Raw genomic sequence first — 18,368 nt, forward strand, 5'->3', positions numbered from 1 at the left:
TGGGGCATCTCTTCTAATTCAAGTTCAGTCATGGAAAATCCCATGGACTAAGGACCCTGGTAGGCTGCAGTCCATGGGGTTGCTAAGAGTCAGACACGATTGAGCGATTTCACTTTCATTTTCATGCATTGGAGAAGGAAATGGCAACCCACTCCATTGTTCTTGCCTGGAGAATCCCAGGGACGGCGGAGCCTGGTGGGCTGCCGTCTATGGGGTCGCACAGAGTCGGACACGACTGAAGCGACTTAGCGGCAGCGGCAGCAGCGTGGAAAAGGTGACGGGATGGAAAAATGACCTCTGAAGAATCCATAAGAGAAAAATTCTGGTAGAAAGGCTCAATCAGGGGAGTGTAAGGGCAGAAGGAAGAGAATGGAAAGTCAATAGAGGGGCAGAAGAAAAACCGTGGGGCAAGAAGATGAGCTTGGTTAAGTCACAGGTAACACAAGGGGCAAGTTCTTCTAAGAGGGCATGGGTCCACCCCAGCCTCTGGCCAGGTCAGTGCTGGACCCTGGGGGACTTGGATGCTCCTGGGAGATCCACCCTGGCCTCCCGAGGGCAGAAGAGCCAGGCTGGTGCGCTGGTCTGGATGGGGCCCCCGGGCCACGATCCTACCTCCTGAGCAGCAGCTTGGGATGGTTCTTGCTCTCCAGGTTCTTGTCGATGAGGTCGGCCAGCAGCTGTTTCAGCACATCGGTGGCATACTCCAGTTTGCTCTGCAGCACCGTCATGATGAGCGAGGCCACGTTGCCGCGATCGCGCATGGAAAAGCTGCGCTGAGACTCCAGCGTGCGGATGAAGGACAGCAGGAACACCTTGTTGTTGATGAGCTGAGCAAAGAGCTTCAGGCCTTTCTCCACACGCTCCTGCCGGTAGCCCGGGACCTGCAGGGGAGACCCAGGGGTGCGGGAGTCTTAATTGCCTCCCACAATGGGGTGAGGCAGGCCGAGCGCCAGGGATGCCCCAAGGGGTTGGCTGTGCACAGTGTGGAGCCTCCCAACTCCCGTTCACTCATGACAGGCCACATGGCTGATGCCACCAAGCCTTTATCTAGAGCCAGGCACTATACTGGGTGCCTACCTAACCCGTGTCACAGCCCACGAGCCAGGTCACTGTCTCCAGAGGCAGGGAGAGCGTCATCGTTAGTACGGAGTTGAGAAGGGGGCCCCTCGCCAGCGGAGACCGCCATCATAGCCCCAGGTGACTCCAGGTCATGCCAGCTGACTCAGGGAGTGGGGGCTTCTGATCCCCGCCCCCTGGCTGGGGGATCACCAAACCTGCGCCTTCGGCTGACCTACTGCTGACCCGTCTCCGATGCTGGGGTTCCTGTTGACAGATCAGTGGCCTCAGAGCCAGGACTTCTGGGCTCCACAGGCACTCTAACACCCCCATGCCGTGGAAGCTCGGGCAAGTCCCTTTACTTCTCTGGGGCCCAAGTTCATTCACTTGCAAAAAGGAGAAGCTTAAGCCCAGGAGCCTCTCAGGCACTGCCTAACTCTAGCACTTGTCGTTCTAGGAATTCCTTCTGAGACCCTGCTCCATGCTGCATCTTCTGTCCATTTGGGAGATCCGTGCAAGGGTGTCCCATCCACTCAGCAAACATGAGCCAGCAACTGAGCCAGGCATGGGAGCGGCAGCTCTGAGCTGCATGAGGTCAGGCACAGTGGTACCATGCGTCATGCCCCAAATCAGAAACGGCCGGAGGTCGGGCAACAATAAGAGACCCCCAGGAACTATCGTACATTTACCCAAGGATGTGCTTCAGGGCAACAGGGATGAAGGGCCTATTGCCACTCACAACAACAGGAATGACTCTTGTAAATGTATCGAGAGAAAAAAGTCAGGTGGAAAAGAGAGCATACTGTACAATACCATTAAACCCAGATTTAAATAAAACAATTAAAATTCTTCAAAAATGGAAGTAAAAGGGTTTTCTGGGCGGTGGCTGTGACTGGAACGGGGCTCAGGGGAACTTTTGGAGACTGTGAAGTTCTCAGTCTGTGCGCTGCCTGACGGTGTGTTCACTTGGGGGAAATGTGCTGAGCTGTGTTCTGATAATTTGTGCATTGCTCTGTCCGTACATGTGTGTGTGTGTGAGTCACTCAGTCGTGTCTGACTCTTTGCGACCCCTGTAGCCCACCAGGCTCCTTTGTCCACGGAATTCTCCAGGCAAGAATACTGGAATGGGTAGCCATTCTCTTCTCCAGGGGATCTTCCCAACCTAGGGATCGAACCGGGTCTCCCGCATTGCAGGCAGATTCTTTACTGTCTGAGCCACCAGGGAAGCCTTCTGTCTCTATGCTTCCATGAAAATAAAAAGTTCATTTAAGAAATTAAGCATAGCTTCTGCTCTGGAGGGAAGCACTGGGGGCAAGAGGCACCCACTGAAGGTGTCTTTGAAGCCTTGTCTTGAAGGATGTGTCCCCTACCCGCTGGGGGTGGGGAGGGTAAATGTGCCAGGTCCTTGGGAAGGAGTGTTGTGTATGGAGCAGTAAAGGACACAGTTTCAGTGTCTGTCGAGCTTGCATTAACTCCATCACAGTCACTTACGAACTGCAGAACCCTTAGGAGATTCAGTTCCTTTATCAGAGTCAAGAAGGCACCGCAGCTAATATGTATACAGATCTTATCTATGCCAAGCACGGTTCCTCATACTTTAGGAATACTGACCATGTAATCCACACAACAGCCTATGAAGCAGGGGCTGTTATTACCCCAGGGCCCCATGAGGATAAGGAACTTTCCAAGATCCCAAGACAGAAAAGTGTCAGAGCTGGGCCACAAAGTGGGCAGCAGCACAGTGTCCTTCCCCATCCCGGGGCTTCTGAGAGCACTGAACGAGACATGTGAAAACCCTCGGCATGACCACAGTCCAGTTATTGAGTGCATCTTGCTTCTCTCTAGAGATTTTAAACTGGGGGGGATGGAGGTGGCCAGAGAAATCCTGTTGTCAAGGTCCACAAAGCTGGCAGATGCAGAGCTGCAAAGTTCCTTCTGCTCATTTATGGTGCCGCCCTGTGTTCTGAGCTCAGGGCTTGGTGCTGGCTGAAGCAGAGTCCAGTCAGACCCAGGCCTTCCCCTCCGATCATCAGCCAGGAACCATGCAGTCCCTTCAGTGGGGGAACCCCTGACCCCTTAACTCTGCGGAGAAGCATGCGCACAGAACTCCTGTTGCCTGGCATCAGAAGCTCACATAGGTCAGGAACAGGCGGGTTTCCAAATTGGGTCCATTTGTGTTTCCTTTGCCGCTGTGCTGATACATGGAGGGCTGGTACCTCTCCAGTCAGTTCTCAGGAGAGATGGGAACTCGCCAGAGCCAGGGTGGTACTGGCTAAGGCCCCCCGGAACTCATCCTGGCTCTCAGCATAGCCCCCTCTGGCAACCCTCTCGTTCCCCAAGGTCCTCCAAGCTCAGCTTAGCTCCGGCCTGGCTCTTTGAGTCCCACACTCCACGGGGGCTCTTGAGGGAAGGGCAAGGGGAACACAGCCACCTCGCTGTCCATCAGGCAGGGCCGCAGTCTGTCCACTGTCTGTCTGTCTCCTGCTGACTCCCGCCCCGAGACAGCCCCTCCCACACACTTGCACACGCTTTACTTCCTCTCGCCTTCGGACCCCTCAGAACAATCTTTCTCTAATTTGTCCTGATAATGAGAGATAACGCCATTTCTCAGGCTCCTGCGTTGTGCAAAAGACAGTCCTGGCACATTGCACACATCGATCAAACAAAGCCCTCTCATAACCTCGCGAGGGTGAGTCGCGACCCCCTTATAGCCGCCTCTCAGGGAAGCCACTGCAGTTTCTCAAGGCCAAGCAGCTGGTGGCGGGCAAGGCTGCATTGCCAAACCCCAGCTTGTTTGGCTACTAGTCCCTGGCCATCTGCATCGATGGCCAGTGTATCCTACCCCTGGGTCTGGGCGGTGGTGACCGACAGTCAGCTCCAAGGCCCCCCATGCTGGGCCTCTTGGAGCTCAGGTGTCATTGGAGGAGGACAGGGGAGCCAAGCACAGGGGAGGAGGGGAGGAGTGGGGGGAATGGCTCTGGACTCCCTGCCGTGGCTGCACGCTCCTTCCAGGCAACAGGGCCAGGGCCCTGGGCAGGAAGGTTCATCAAAATGACCTGCAGAGAAAGAGCATCCCCGTAGCAGCAAGCAATGGAATCAGAGAGACTAACAGACTTGTACACGGAGGACGGCTCTGTCACCTCTGGGCTCTACTGCCTCATCTATAAAATGAGAATATGAGTGCCTATGTCATAATGTTTTATGAACATTAAATAAGATAATGTATGTAAAGTGCTTGGCACACACAGAACGCACTTAAACAGCAGCAGTTTTACTACCTGCTTCTCCTCCCTTGGCTGTTTTCACTGATCCAAGGTACCTAATGCATTGGCACAGTGTCCAGGGGCAGAAAGTAGGCACTTTTTCCCCAATTTTATGAAGAGGAGAAGGAAGTGAAGTATCTTGGTGAAAAGTATCCAGAACAATTCCCCTCTGTAACTTGCCGCCCCCACCTCCTAAGCAAATGGCACGCTGAAACAAGAGTTTCTTTATTCACCAGATGGTTCGATAATTTAGTTGAAGTCTGTGAGAATAAAATTGGATAGTAAATTTTAATTGTAACCCAATAGGTTAGAGTTTAGGAGGCAAGGATAGATGGAAAACGAGGTGTGCGGTTACTGTTTGCTCTGCATCTTTAAAGGACTGGTGTGTAACTGGTGTCTGGGCAGCCCCTTATCTGAATGCCTGGGCTGCACTCAGATTGTCATAAGAGAGGGCCTGGTGGCCCGACCTCCGGGACGGCCTGAAACCAGAGGACCCCATCTTCTTCACAAGCACCGACCATTCATGCCCATCCCAGCACCTGAGAAGGTGGAAACCCTGCTTTAAGTTAGTCAGTGGCTTCCCCGGGAATGTTTCCAAACCTGGAAAACCAACAGGGAGATACTAATCCAGAAGCAGGGAGAGGTTGGAAACAAATGAGAATAGAGTGATCCATATGAGATCTCTGGACAATGCATACGAGGCTGGATCTCACATAGCCCCAGGCTAACGTGGAACGTAAATGGCAATTTCTGTCTGCAAGAAATCAATGAATGAGTTTAATGGAAATGAGAAACTCCTGTGTTCTACATACAGAACCCAAAAGATGGAAGCAGGGCCTTCAACAGACATTCGTACCCTCATGTTCATAGCTGCATTACTCACACTAGCCCATGTGTCCACTGACAGAAGAATGGATAAACATAATATGGTTTTTACACACAACAGGCTACTATTCAGCCTTGAAAGGAAAGAAATTCTATCACATGGCACAACACGGGTGAACCTTGAAAACATTTTACTAAGTGAAAAAAACTAGTCACAGAAGGACGAATACTCTGTGATCCCAACTATACGGGAGGTATGGGCTTCCCTGATAGCTCAGTTGGTAAAGAATCTGCCTGCTCACCAGCTCAGCTGGTGAAGAATCCACCTGCAACGCAGGAGACCTGGGTTCGATCCCTGAGTTGGGAAGATCCCCTGCAGAAGGGAAAGGCTAAACCCACTCCAGTATTCTGGCCTGGAGAATTCCATGGACTGTATAGTCCATGCGGTCACAAAGAGTCAGACGTGACTGAGCAACTTGAACTTTCATACGAGGTATTCAGAGTAGTCAAGTTCATAGAGACACAAAGTAGAAGGGTGGCTGCCAGAGACTGGGAGAGGAGGATGGGGAGTTAGTGATCAATGCGTACAGAGATTGAGGTGGGGGAGATGAAACAGTTCTGGAGATGGACGGTGACGATGGTTGCACAATCATGTGAGTGAACTTAATGCTACTGAATTGTACACTTAAAAATGGTTGAAATGGTAAATTTTATGTTATGTATATTTTGCCAGAATTTTTACAAGTCTGTGTGACCTGCCTGATTCAGAGCCCATGCCTGACAATTAGCCGTCTCCTGGTCTCTGCCTCGGGGAGATCAGTGAAGCTGGCTGTTAACTCCTTTCTGAGCAGGAGGGTAGGACCAGAAAGTCTCCCCTCATGATAAAGGCAAGGACAAGACAGAAGCCTCAGGTTGGAGGGGAGATTTTAAGGTGCCCCATGAGGAGCAAGGCTATGGCAGGACATGAGGTGACTTGTAACAGGGGGCCATAGAAACAGTCTCAGACATAAATGGGGTATCCACCCAGAGAGCATCCAGGGAGTCATACAGGCTGGTCAGGTCATTGGCAGAATCCAGCAGCCCTGATTCTCGGAGGCTTTATTCTGCAGCCCTCCATGGACTGAGTTCATTCCACAGCCCTTGACAGATGGGTGGGTGTGTGTTGCGGGGGCGTCAGGGATTCCTGGTGGTGCAGCCCTGGACGGGCCTCCTGTGCATCCAGCCTGTAGGGTGGGTGGTGTCCCCATGAAGTGAAGTACAGTTCAGTGCTCTGGACTATACTGAACAAGGACTCCTGAAGCTTTCTGGGCAGAGGAAGGAGTCTGCTGCCATTCATTCTGCAGCCCCGGAAGCCTCTGTTTAGGGGATGCCTTAGCTGCAGGGGGACAAGGCAAGCAGGGCCAGGGCAGTGCACAGTGGGGGAGGGAGCTGGCTCCATTCTTGGGGGCCTGGGCTGGGTGTGAGGGGGCCCAGAGTTTCTGTCTGTTGAGCCCAGCTTGCTGGATAGGGCTAGTGGACTGTGCACCTTGCTGAGGATTAAGGCTAGGACTTGGGCAGCAGTTTCTCTCGGAAAACTAGCTCTCAAGGAAAGGCCCGGGGAAGTGCTGCTAGGTAAGGATGCCACCAGCTTTCAGCAAAGGGCTGGGTACAGTTCAAAAAGGTAATGGAGGGAATCATTAGAATTCTGGTCCTGGGCAAACAGGGCTGCTATGGACAGTGAAGCAGGCTGTGCACTGCACAATTCCAGGAAGTGCTGCATATGATCAGTGCACTCTGGAGCAGTGCTGTGTTCGATTGCACCACCACCCACAACATCCTGTTGGGGGATGAGCCCTGAAATTCCCCTCCACCACCTGGAGCAGCCCTTCGGCATGTGCTGCTCTTGGGTGATCACTATTCCAGCACCAAACCAGGCCTGACAATCCAAACATCTCCAGAAAGACTTCCTTAGTGGTCCAGTGGTTAAGACTTTGCCTTCCAATACAGGGATGTGGGTTTGATCCCTGGTCGGGGAGCTAAGATCTCACCTGCTTCATGGCCAAAAAAAACCCCACATAAAACAGAAGCAATGTTGTAACAAATTCAATAAAGACTTTAAAAATGGTTGGTCCACATCAAAAATCTTAAAACAACAAAACAAAATATCTTTGGAGGTGCAAGGGCAGGTGGAAAAGACATGAGATAGGATCAAATGAGGAATAAGATCATACATAGCATGTGGCATGCTTTATAATCTGGGCCATAGGACTGGTCAGGAAAGCAGTGTGGAGTGAGTATGTATCCATAAGAAAACACCTTGTGTGGGAGAAGGCTGTGCCCCAGCCCTGCTCCAAAGTATTCAGGCTGCCCTCCAGGGATGCTTGCTTAGAAGTGGTCTCAGCAAATCTGATTTAAAAGTTAAATGCTTCAGGGAAATCTACTTGGAATTTCCAGCTAGTGAAAACGAGAGAATAACTTTATATACTCATCGTAGTTGAATTCTTATTTTGAGGGGTATGGGCATGTTCAAACACAACTTCCCTTCCTAGGACTGACATTTCTACCCTATTTCAAACAGACATACATTCATCCAGTCAAATCATTCAGCAGTTCCTGCAGGCCTACTATGTGCTGGGCACTCTTGCTGGAAGACACAATAGATAAATAAGGTACGCAAGACAAAGATGAAAGGTATGGAAAACAAAGTTAAATAAGGTATGCACAGTCCACACACAAGTCATACACACGCGCACACACCCCCCCACACACACACGCTCCTGTGCTTCATTCCACAGTCAAGTCAGAGAAACATGTGGGCCCTGAGCACTGGGGACTTTTGCGTTTCCTGCAGGGGACACAGCTTCTATGGCCCCTTGGAGAACCCATGCAGACATTCCCACGGGGGTCAGCACCTGCTTAACCGTGCAATTCAAGTGACAGGTCTGTTTCTAGGTTTTGGACAATAGAAACATGGAATCAGGTTTATCTTCCATGGTGCTCTGGCTGAAGATTTTTGATCCATCCAAAGAAGTCTCCAGAGCCGCAAACCATGACATGGACATAGTCTCTCAGAAGCCAAGTATACAGCCCCGTCCCTAAGAATATAGACTCTGGAGTCTACCTGCTGGACTCAGATCCCAGCCCCACTACCTCCCCACTGTGTGATCTTAGTTTCATCACCTGTGAAATGGGTGTGCCTGCTTCTGAGGGCTCCTGGGAGGTTACATCAATGTGTACATGTAAAGTACTGAAAACGGGACCAGGATACTAGTCAGCAGTCAACTCAGGGCAATTATTCCTTAGAATTACTACTTTGCCCTGCTTTCCTCATTTATATGTTTCGCTTTTCTCTGGTGTTTATCTTTATAAGTCATTCCAAATCCCTTTCAGAACAAAGCGTAATATGAATATATGCATAAGCCAGACACTACACTAGACAGTAAGTGGGATAAAGCGTTCACAGGATGAGGTCCCTGCTGGTACAAAGGCAGTTACGTTCTTATCATTCACATCCCCACCTCCCTCCTGAGCACGGCAGTTATCTTTTCCACATTTATTTATTGAGCACCAACTAAGTGGCGAAGTCCTTTATACTGTGGTTTCTTAAACAAGCATTCACAAACCCCCTACACTGTTGGCCAGATTTCCTGTTTCTGCGTACATGGACAATTTTTGTGGGGGAGAGAAAGTCTTTGCTTTCCATCTAATTCTCAGGGGATCCACAGTCCCTTAAGACCCAAAGCCCTACTCTCACCTGTGCTCTGAGATCCCTTTCGTCCCAAGGGACAGACTGGCTCCACAAGGTCTTGTCCCCTCCCTGGCCTCAGCTGACCCTCCTCTGAATGAGGTGGCTGGACTTGGTCACCAATGTCTCTCTCTGCACTGACACTGTGACGGGAAAGGACTCAACCATGGCGACTGCTTCTCACCTCGAGGTCCCGGAGGACAGGGTGGTCTTCGATTCCCGGGAACAGCACCCGCATGGTGTAGGTTCTGTAGTCCAGGAAGGGAATCCCGGCTCCGTCAAGGTCACTGGTCAACTCGTGGATGTCCGTCTGCAGCTCGGCAAAGGCTGGCACAGAGACAAGCTCATGAGACTGCTGCGTGGGGCCAGCTCAAGAGCTGCTCTGCCTCGCAACACTCAGAACCCTCTCCCAGGCCCCTGAGACCTGCACAATGGACCACAGTAGTGTAGGAATAAGGCAGGGCTGTTTAATGCAGCAGAGGTGAACAATATAGGAACGAGAGAAAGATGCACAACGGAGAAGCTTGTCTTGGGCCAAATTCCTTCAAAACATGACTGGGGGCCAGAAGGTCCACAGATCTGCACTGTTGCTGGGGCCATGAGGGCCTCCCACTCTGAAGACAAGGGCTTTGGTTCTTGCAAGATACATGGAGGGGTAGGGGGATGTGGAAGGACATGGGGAGTGAGGGAGAAGTTCCAGTGATAGTCTGCTCTGGATTCTATGCTTTACAGTGGGTTTCCTTATAGGAGTTAGGAACACTTTCTTCCAAAGTCCCAGTTCTTGGCCTCACAGATTACCGGAGCCATCAGATCACCAAATGGGGCCAGATGAAGGCTCTGCCCAACTGATACATCCCTCCTGGATAAACACACAGGCCCCACTTTGTCTTTTCTTGCTCAAGGTGATGTTATCTGGTGGTGAATCGTGATCTTCAGATGGGTACCACTGCCTGTGGGGACAGCCCAGACCTCCAGACGGTCCTGAAGTTGCAAGACCAACCCCCATGGCCCCCTGAGAAAGTTCCATACATGGACCCATTATCACACAGCCATGTGATCACACTCTGTCCTGGGTACAGCCCTCCTCCCCAGGAGGCTGTCAGCGGTAATGTGCTTGGTCCTTCCTGCCTCCATCTTCTCCCTCAGCACGTGCAAATGCACTCGTACACACATGTATGCAAACATGTGTGTGCACATGCACACACACACCAAACCAAGATGGATCAAAATACACGTGCAAAGAACAGGCAGTGTACGTTGATTAGGCAATGCTTCTTTCTATTTATACAGACAAAAGTATGAAAAAAATGCTCTGTGAGCTCAGAAGGAATTCACAAGCCCAGTGTAGGTCCAGGGCCCTTGAAATGCCAGTCCTGTGCTCAGTGGGCTCTGCAGATGACATGATCATAACACAGCTGCCCAGGCACTGTCAGTGGGCCCCACTGCCCCCCAGAAGTGCTGACTTCCTGCCTGTGACCCTGGAGCTCAGAGCCTTGAGGATACCAATGCTTCTTGCTTGACAGAACAACGGGGAGGCCCCAGGACCCCTCAGAAGCTACTGTAGACCCCTTCGATGTTGCTCTCTCTCTGCACCCCTGGTCACACTGACACGGGGAGCAGGGTGATCCTTGCCAAGAAAAGTGATTCAGAAGGCAGAGGAACCCTAACACAACCGAATGGAACCTGCACCAATATGTGTGAGCTTACACCAATGTGTGTGAAAGGGGAGTCAGTAAGCCTTTCTGGGAAATACTGTCACCAAAAGCCCTGATGAGCACTCATGTGTGTGCCGAGTGAGGAACACACACGTCTGTGTCTATCTCTGGAAATGTGTGTGTGCATGGGTGTGAGTGTAAAGGTGTGTGAGGGCATGAGTGACCACCTGAGTACCAAGTGTCTGTATGTGTGTGTGCATGCATATGTGTGTTTATACCACCAAAGGTCAGGCCAGCGAGGGCCCAGGCAGGGCCTCTTCTGAGTCTGTGACTGGGTATGGCCTGGCTCATTGTCAGGTCTTCGGGAGGTTGCCTTCCCTGGACCCAGTTTGCCCTTTCAATGTTTAAGAGCCGGCCCTGGGCATGCCTGAAAATACCTTCAGGGCCAATCCTACGCGTCTTTGCTCTATCTCCTCCTCCTACCAACAAGAGACGGCCCTCTCCTGAGCCGGAAGCCACTGTGTGACCGCTAATTCCTCCTTCTTCCGAATGTTCTCCGAGAGGAACCCGGCTTCACACTCTCCTCGTGCCCCCCTCCCAGCTGGGGGGCTCAGCTGGCAGGAGGAGAAGGAGGCGGTTGGCTTTTTATAGGTCTGCAGCTTTCCTTCAAGTCACCGAGTGCCTCCAACATTCAAAGCCTCACGCCTGGCACACATAAAAGAGATTCTAATCACTACACCTAATTAGAGGGAAGAGTACATTGCGGAGAAAAAAATTAAGCAGCATAAATATAATAAAAGGCGGTAATTAACAGTCCCACAAGGCAGATGCTGTGTTGACAGCTGAGGATGTGGAGAGAGGGTGGAAGAGGTCTGCTTCCCCATCCAAGCACCATGGCCTCCCTGGTGGGAATGCTGGAGCCCCAGGTACAGGCTGATCACTCCATGTATAAAGCTCCACAAAGAACCAGCCCAGACCCTTGCAGGGTGACTCACGAATGATATCCTGGGGGTGACAAGAGTCTGACTCCTAAATTTCCTTCTTGGATTTAGTGTGGCTGATTGCACTTCATGGTGTTGTTGGTAATTTTTTTAAAAAATATAAGCTGTGAAATACTCTTTCCTCTAAATCTCAGATCGGCCCTCCAGCCTTATGTTCCTTCTGAAGGAAGAGAGCTGAAGATTACTTGAGTGTGTCATGGCAAGACACCTCCGCGTCTCCCTGAGAAGAGAGTGCCAAAGCCACCCCGGCCAGGATCCTGGGCTGGAGACGGCTCTGGTGCTAGCGTTAGTCGCTCAGTCGAGTCTGACTCTTTGTGACCCCATGGACTGTAACCCACCAGGCTCCTCTGTCCGTGAAATTCTTCAAGCAGGAACACTGGAGTGGGTAGCCATTCCCTTCTCCACGGAATCGAACCTGGGTTTCCTGCATTACAGGCAGATTCTTTATTGTCTGAGCCACCAGGGAAGCCTAGAAATGGCTCTAGTGGGGTTTAAAATGGCTTGAGGTAGAGGTTCTGGAGGCAGGAAACCCAGGCCTAGCACTGCCCACTGCTGCTGGTGTGTGAGATGCACACACACACACGCGCACACTCACGCCCGACTCCCCACCACTCCCTCTGTACCTTCCTTGCACTCCAGGGCCACGCGGGACTCCAGGTTGTCCATCTGCATTTGCAGCCGCTTTAGAGTCAGGTCACTCTCTCGGGACTTGCGCTTATAGGCGATGAGCACGGCCACAATGAAGATGATAAGGAGACCGCCGGCCACGGCGATGCTGACGATGGCAGGCAGGCTGAGCGGGCTGTCTGGGGCTATGTACACCATCCCTGGGGAGTACTCCATGCCACCGACTCGGGCCTGGGGGGAACACACCAGGGGAGAGGGAGCTGGGTGTGGGGACAGAGCATCCCAGGGAACAGACCCAAGCCACCAGTGAGCTGGGCACCAGGGCCGGATGAGGGAAATGGCTCCAGGGAGGAGGATTATCACTGGCTGTGAAAGCAGATGAGCGGCCATCGGGGCAGAGGGAGGATGGATAGCTCAGCTTTCCCCCAGAACTGGAAAAACCACACGTTAATTTTATTCGGGAACAAACATGGCCATCTTCATGAGGAAATGGCATTCAACTGGAATCTAAAAAAATCCTGCTACTGCTGCTAAGTCGCTTCAGTCGTGTCCGACTCTGTGTGACCCCATGGATGGCAGCCCACCTGGCTCTACCGATCCTGGGATTCTCCAGGCAAGAATACTACATGACCTCAAAGACTGGCTCCCCGAAGACTCATCCCATCCTGAGGACTGATGACTCAGGCACAATACGTGACATTATGTCCAGCCTGGGTCAACAACACTCCTCCCCGGGAAGCACCTCTTGCTTCTAACAGGTGACTTGGTGTGCATGTCTGCTCAGTTGTGTCCGACTCTTTTCGACCCCATGGACTGTAGCCCACCAGGCTCCTCTGTCCGTAGGATTCTCTAGGCAAGACTACTGGAGTGGGTTGCCATTCCCTTCTCCAGGGGATCTTCCTGACCCCAGGGATCGAACTCATGCTTTTTATGTCTCCTGCATTGGCAGGTGGGTTCCTTACCACTGAGTCACCTGGGAAGCCCAACAGGTGACTGAGCACATCACTGGATGCTGTTTGGCTTTGCCCTTACTGCAGCACCAGCCAGTATGGAAAGAATGACAACACAGAAGAAAGAAATTTGAAGTGAAATGAGGAGAAGAAACAGGAGTGTGGGTGAGCCAGGAGGAAAGTTCAAGAAAGCCAGAATCCCCTGTCAGAAAGCCCTGATGGCCCAGGATGGAGCAGGACCACTCCTCCCACAGCATCCCTGGTGCCCGCCCATCCGGTGTGGGTCCCGCCAGCCTCACCATCACTTTGTGCCTGCCGATGAGGTTGGGGGACTCGCAGAGCAGCTGCACATCCGACACCGTGACGGTGCAGGGCTTCTCCCCAACCAGCACGGTGTAGTTCAGTTTCACATTGCCCCCAGCAACAGGTGGGATCAGATTCTTGCCCTGCATGGACAGGAGCGCCTGAGTTCTCACTCCAGTCAGGAGCACAGATATTGGCTGGCCACCATGTCCTCCCACCCTGAGGCCCCATCCATCTGGGGAGCTGGTGGAGAGGCCACTTTCCCTAGTTAAGTCCAAAAAATTCATAACACCTATACTACCATACTACTATTCCCGTTTCCTCAGTGGGAATCAATAATCAAGGTACTCTTTTCAGCTTCTCCCAAAGGCAGCCTCAGAATCCTTCTCAACACAGAGCTGTAGTCAGTCACTACCAGTCGATTCAAATTGTCATATGAGTTAAAATTAATTTATTATCCATGCTGCAAAGAAGTCCTAGAAGGTGGTTTGCAAAGAGCTTTGCAAGAGGAAGCAGTATGAGTCTTTGACCTCCCAAGTCCTGGACTCGAGCCAAAGCTGGGAGTCAGATGGCCAGCGTGGATCCGGCTGCCCTGACTAGGCTTTGGTGACCCACAAAGAGTGCACATCTTAGTACAGACTCGTAGGGAGCGTTTACCATAGTCTGGGCTGTAACTCAGCCTCTGCTAGTTAGTGACACCACCATGAGATCTGGCAAAAGGCCATGACTCCTGGCCTCTTCCTGGGACATGGAAAGCCTCCCCTTGCACACCTCCTACCTCCCCCATCAATCTACCTTCAGGATGATGGGTGTGCCAGGCTTGAGCTCCAGGATTCCCGAGGGGCTGAAGGCCTCAAACACAGGGTTGGGGTAGTAGGTGAAGTTGGTCATGTTGAGGATTAGCAGGGACTGGACATTGTCTAGGATGAAGCCAAACTCCTCGGGCCTCTCTGTCAGGTCGGACTGGTGGTCGGGTCCCAGAGCGAGGGCTGGAGCCTGGCAGGTCATCTCAGTGGCGTTCAGAACCTCACAGAGCTGGGGAGGAGTCAGAGAAGGTTTATGTCTCGGGTCTCCACACACCCACAGCCCCAGCCACCCACCAGGCCTCCCTCCATGGTGTTGTACAGCATGGCGTTGACACGGGACTGTTATACACAGATCCCAACAGCCTGACCTGGAAATTCAAGGACAAGCTCAGAAGCTGGTCCCTACCTCTGCTCTGCATGGCAGCTGTGGCAGGCACTAGGCTATCTCTAAGCTAAGGAGTGCCACAGGAGATCAGAGGAGGAAGGAAGAAGGATCTGAAACCTCAGAAACCCAGGAGCAATGGCTCCTCCATGCCTTTAGCCAGAGTGTGGAAGGGGCCTCATGCCTGCTCCCCCATCCCACTATCCCAGTGTCTGGGGGCGTTGCACACGATGAGTCATCAGTGTATGAGATGAGCCTGCCTGAGCCCCCAGAGAGCCCCACACCCTCTAGGGCAGCCCTCTCCGAGCCCACTAGCCCGGGACTCACATTGATGTGCTCCTTCCCTCCATGCTTGGCCCGGATCTGGGGGTTCTGTATGAGGTCCAGGTGAGTACCCCACACGGCGATGGGTGTGTTCCCACTGACCGGGGAGAAAGAAGGCAGCGTGTAAAGACAGGGACGGGAATAGTAATGACTCTCGAGCACAAAGATGATGATGACGGTCAATCAGGCTGAGCTCTGGCACTGAAGATAATGATTACCAGGGGGCATGATGACGTTCATGGGGACAAGATGACAAGTGACTGTATAATAATAAGGATGAGCTCTCAGCAGCCAAGGGGAAGACAGTGATGACCAGATGTCCACAGCCGTCCTGTGCCGAGCTCATTCAGAGTGTGGACACCCCACGGAGGCTGAACCTGCAGCACGGCCCTCTTGCCCCTTCCCCGCTGCTGCTCCCTGCCCCAGCCTCCTGACCTGAGCCAGCTGCTTCTCTGTAGCCCCCCGGGGGCTCTTCCCCTGACCTTCCCAGTCTCAGGGAACTTTCTTCACACTGGCCTTGCTCCAGACCGTCTTCTACCAGACCCTCCAAAGTCTAAGCACAGGACAATCACACTACAAATTTCCACCTTAGAGGCTTCAGCTGGCTGGGACCTGGGAAAGGCTGAGGCTCAGACACTCAGGAACCTTCTGTAAGAATGTAAATATGAAATATTTCAGGGCTCTCGCACCCTGGGCGGGGGTTGGCTGGAGGATTGCCGATAGGAGAGATCACAGGATTTGTCTTTGGTAGCTTTGCATTGGAAACCTGGATGCCACTGTCCCACCCTCAGTGCCACTGAGATGCTGGCATGGGATGGGGAGCCCCAACCACTCAGAACGCACCTCCAGCCTTCCACTCGATGTGAGGGTGACTGGGGGTGACTGCCGAGTGCCGGGAAGGCCAACATCTCTATTTCTGTGACAGCGACATGAGGAAGAGCTGAATTAAACCAGGCTGTGAACGCCTTGGGGAACCATAGAGTTTGTCTAAGAATAGGGGCCTGTGCCAACTTCCTGGACTCACCAGGCCCTGGGGGCAAATCCTGGAATAGCTTTTACAGGCTCTTTGGTCCTCTCTGTGTCTTATATTTATTTGCTTTCAGGTTACAGTTAAAGCTTGTAAGGCCTGGGCCTTAGAGAGAGTAACTGTTGAGGACAACAAAGGCTCCCAAAGGCTGCCCTTCATGTGGGTGTGTAAGGCCAGGTGACAAACTTCCTGTAAAGGGCCAGAGCATAAATCTTTCAGGTTCCTCGGGGCCATATGATCTGTCGTAATTACTCAGCTCCACTGCTGTGGTGAGCAGGCAGCTAGAGACAAAACATATACGGATGAGTATGGCCGTGTTCCAATAAAACTTTATTTATGAAATCAGGCAGACAGCCAGATTTGGCCCCTGGGCTGGAGTCTACTGACCCTGTTTAAAAGACTGTTTTCTGGACTGGAGTCATCATTGACCCCTCTCTGCTTGTGGAGACCACATCTTCATGCTTTCCCTGGTCTCCTGACCCCAGATGGCTTCCAGAGCTGAAGCGGCCAGTTGGGTGGGCTGAGGATGGAGTGTGGGGAGGAGAGGAGGGGAGGGGAGCCAGGCACCGCACTGGGTGTTTGTAGCTCACATAATCCTCTCGGGGTCCTATGAGAAACCATGGATCCAGGGAAGCCAGCTAATCTTTAAGGTCCCTTGGCTGCTTGTGGAATGGAGCTGAGTTGCACTCAGTCCTTCTAACCCTAAGTCTACTTCCCACCCTGCTCCCTACCCAAGCATTGATACAAAGGTTTCCCAATGATCACCAGGGAGCATCCATGCTGTCAGGATGCCCTCAGCAGCCCCGTCCAGCCTCCTAGTTGCCCATGCATGCGTGTGTGCTAGGTCGCTTCAGTCATGTCTGATTCTGTGCGACCTTATGGACTGTAGCCTGCCAGGCTTCTCTGTCCATGGGATTCTCCAGGCAAGAATACTGGAGTGGGTTGCTATTCCCTTCTCCAGGGGATCTTCCCTACCCAGGGATCGAACTCGCATCCCTTACGTTTTCTGCATCAGCAAGCAGGTTCCTTACCACTAGCACCACTTGGGAAGCCCAAAGTTCCCACCAAGATTTGAACTCGGATCGCTGAGTTCAGAGTCCAGGGCACTCACCATTTTCCTAGTTGCCCACCAATCCTCAAATCAGGGACTGTAAACTCCTGCTGGCCAGAGTTTGGCCTCCAGGGCCGGGTCCTGCTCAGAGGCGTTCTCATTAGAAAGAGGGAGCCCCGGCAGGAAGGTCTGACCCACACCACTCCCAGTTCATCTCCTGGGTTTCTGAGACTTAAGGAGGGAAACCCGAGGTCGGGGCAGCCCCTACCTGACGATGCTCCACTCGGGCTCGATCCGCACGATGGTGGGATCCTCCACATACTGGAAGAACAGGTCCTGGTGGATCTTGGCCCTGTCCACCTGCACCGTCACCTTCATTTCCAGCACCTCGTCTGAGGACGTTGTGTTGCAGACGATGTAGGACGGAGAGCGCCTGGAGGGAGGAGGGGAGACAGGGAGCTGGGCTCCTGGGTGTCGATCAGGACTGTGGTCTGGGGTCAGGGCCCTCCTGCCCCCCTCCCTGTTCATCAGACTCCTTGGGGGCAGTGGGTGAGTGCTGCCCTGGACACTACTGATCTGAGATCTACTGATCAAGACTCTGTCCTTGACCCAACTGTAGACAGGTTCCTCAGAGCCCGCTTTTTTGACTAGACTTCTTTCTGGGGCCCTGCCTTTCACTCGCCTACTCCCATTTTTAGCAAGAATCCTGCTAACTCAATTTAGTAAGAATCCCCCACCCCACCCTGATATCTGAATACCCTTGATATCTGGGCAGCTTCTGCCTCCCTCACTCTTGATACCTGATCACCTTGACTGCCTTCAGCAAGAGTCTTGTTAAGTCGGTTTAGCAAGAATCCTCTTAACCTTGTTTCCTCTTAGTAATTTTCCATCCTCAGCTTCCCTCACTGTGCTCCTTGGCTATAATTCCCCAGCTGTCTGCTGTATTTGAAGTCTGATCTCTATCCCCGTTGCAATAGTCCTGACACCTATTGCAGTAGTTCTGAACAAGCTCTTTCTTACCATTTTAACAAGTGTCAGAGCCATGTTTTCTGGAACACTCAGGCAAGGTCTGGCCTGGCCTGATTCAGATCAGGCCCTCAGTATAGCGCTCTCCCAGGACAATCTCTCTCTGCAGAGCTTCCTGCCAACCACACCTCTTCTAGATGTGCATTAGATGTACCTCTCGCCTCCCGCCTCCTTCCCAACCCTCACCCCCAACCCAGGTTCCTGGCTCCCAGTTCCTGGAAGGTGTGTCCTCTTGGGACTGGACACTGGAACCAGAGGAAGGAAAGGAAAGTCAGTTGCCTTTGGAGGTTCTGTGACCCTTGGCCAGGTTTTAGCAGTCCTGGCTGGCTCTGCAGTAGCTGCCCAGGA

General features: G+C 52.4%; 1 protein-coding gene across 1 annotated transcript in view; it reads right to left on the reverse strand.

Moving 5' to 3' along the window:
* PLXNA4 (plexin A4) overlaps positions 1 to 18,368 on the reverse strand; it is a 480,825-nt gene that overhangs the window by 43,276 nt on the left and 419,181 nt on the right. Inside the window, exons 16-22 of the mRNA XM_070369025.1 lie at positions 17,263 to 17,427; positions 14,920 to 15,013; positions 14,200 to 14,439; positions 13,401 to 13,547; positions 12,148 to 12,382; positions 9,053 to 9,195; positions 613 to 881 (exon numbers count right to left, since the gene is read on the reverse strand). Of these exons, the coding sequence (XP_070225126.1) occupies positions 613 to 881; positions 9,053 to 9,195; positions 12,148 to 12,382; positions 13,401 to 13,547; positions 14,200 to 14,439; positions 14,920 to 15,013; positions 17,263 to 17,427 (1,293 nt within the window). The remainder of the gene's footprint in view (positions 1 to 612; positions 882 to 9,052; positions 9,196 to 12,147; positions 12,383 to 13,400; positions 13,548 to 14,199; positions 14,440 to 14,919; positions 15,014 to 17,262; positions 17,428 to 18,368) is intronic.

The sequence above is a fragment of the Bos mutus genome, chromosome 4 (genome assembly GCF_027580195.1).
Source record: "Bos mutus isolate GX-2022 chromosome 4, NWIPB_WYAK_1.1, whole genome shotgun sequence".
Classification (NCBI taxonomy): domain Eukaryota; kingdom Metazoa; phylum Chordata; class Mammalia; order Artiodactyla; family Bovidae; genus Bos; species Bos mutus.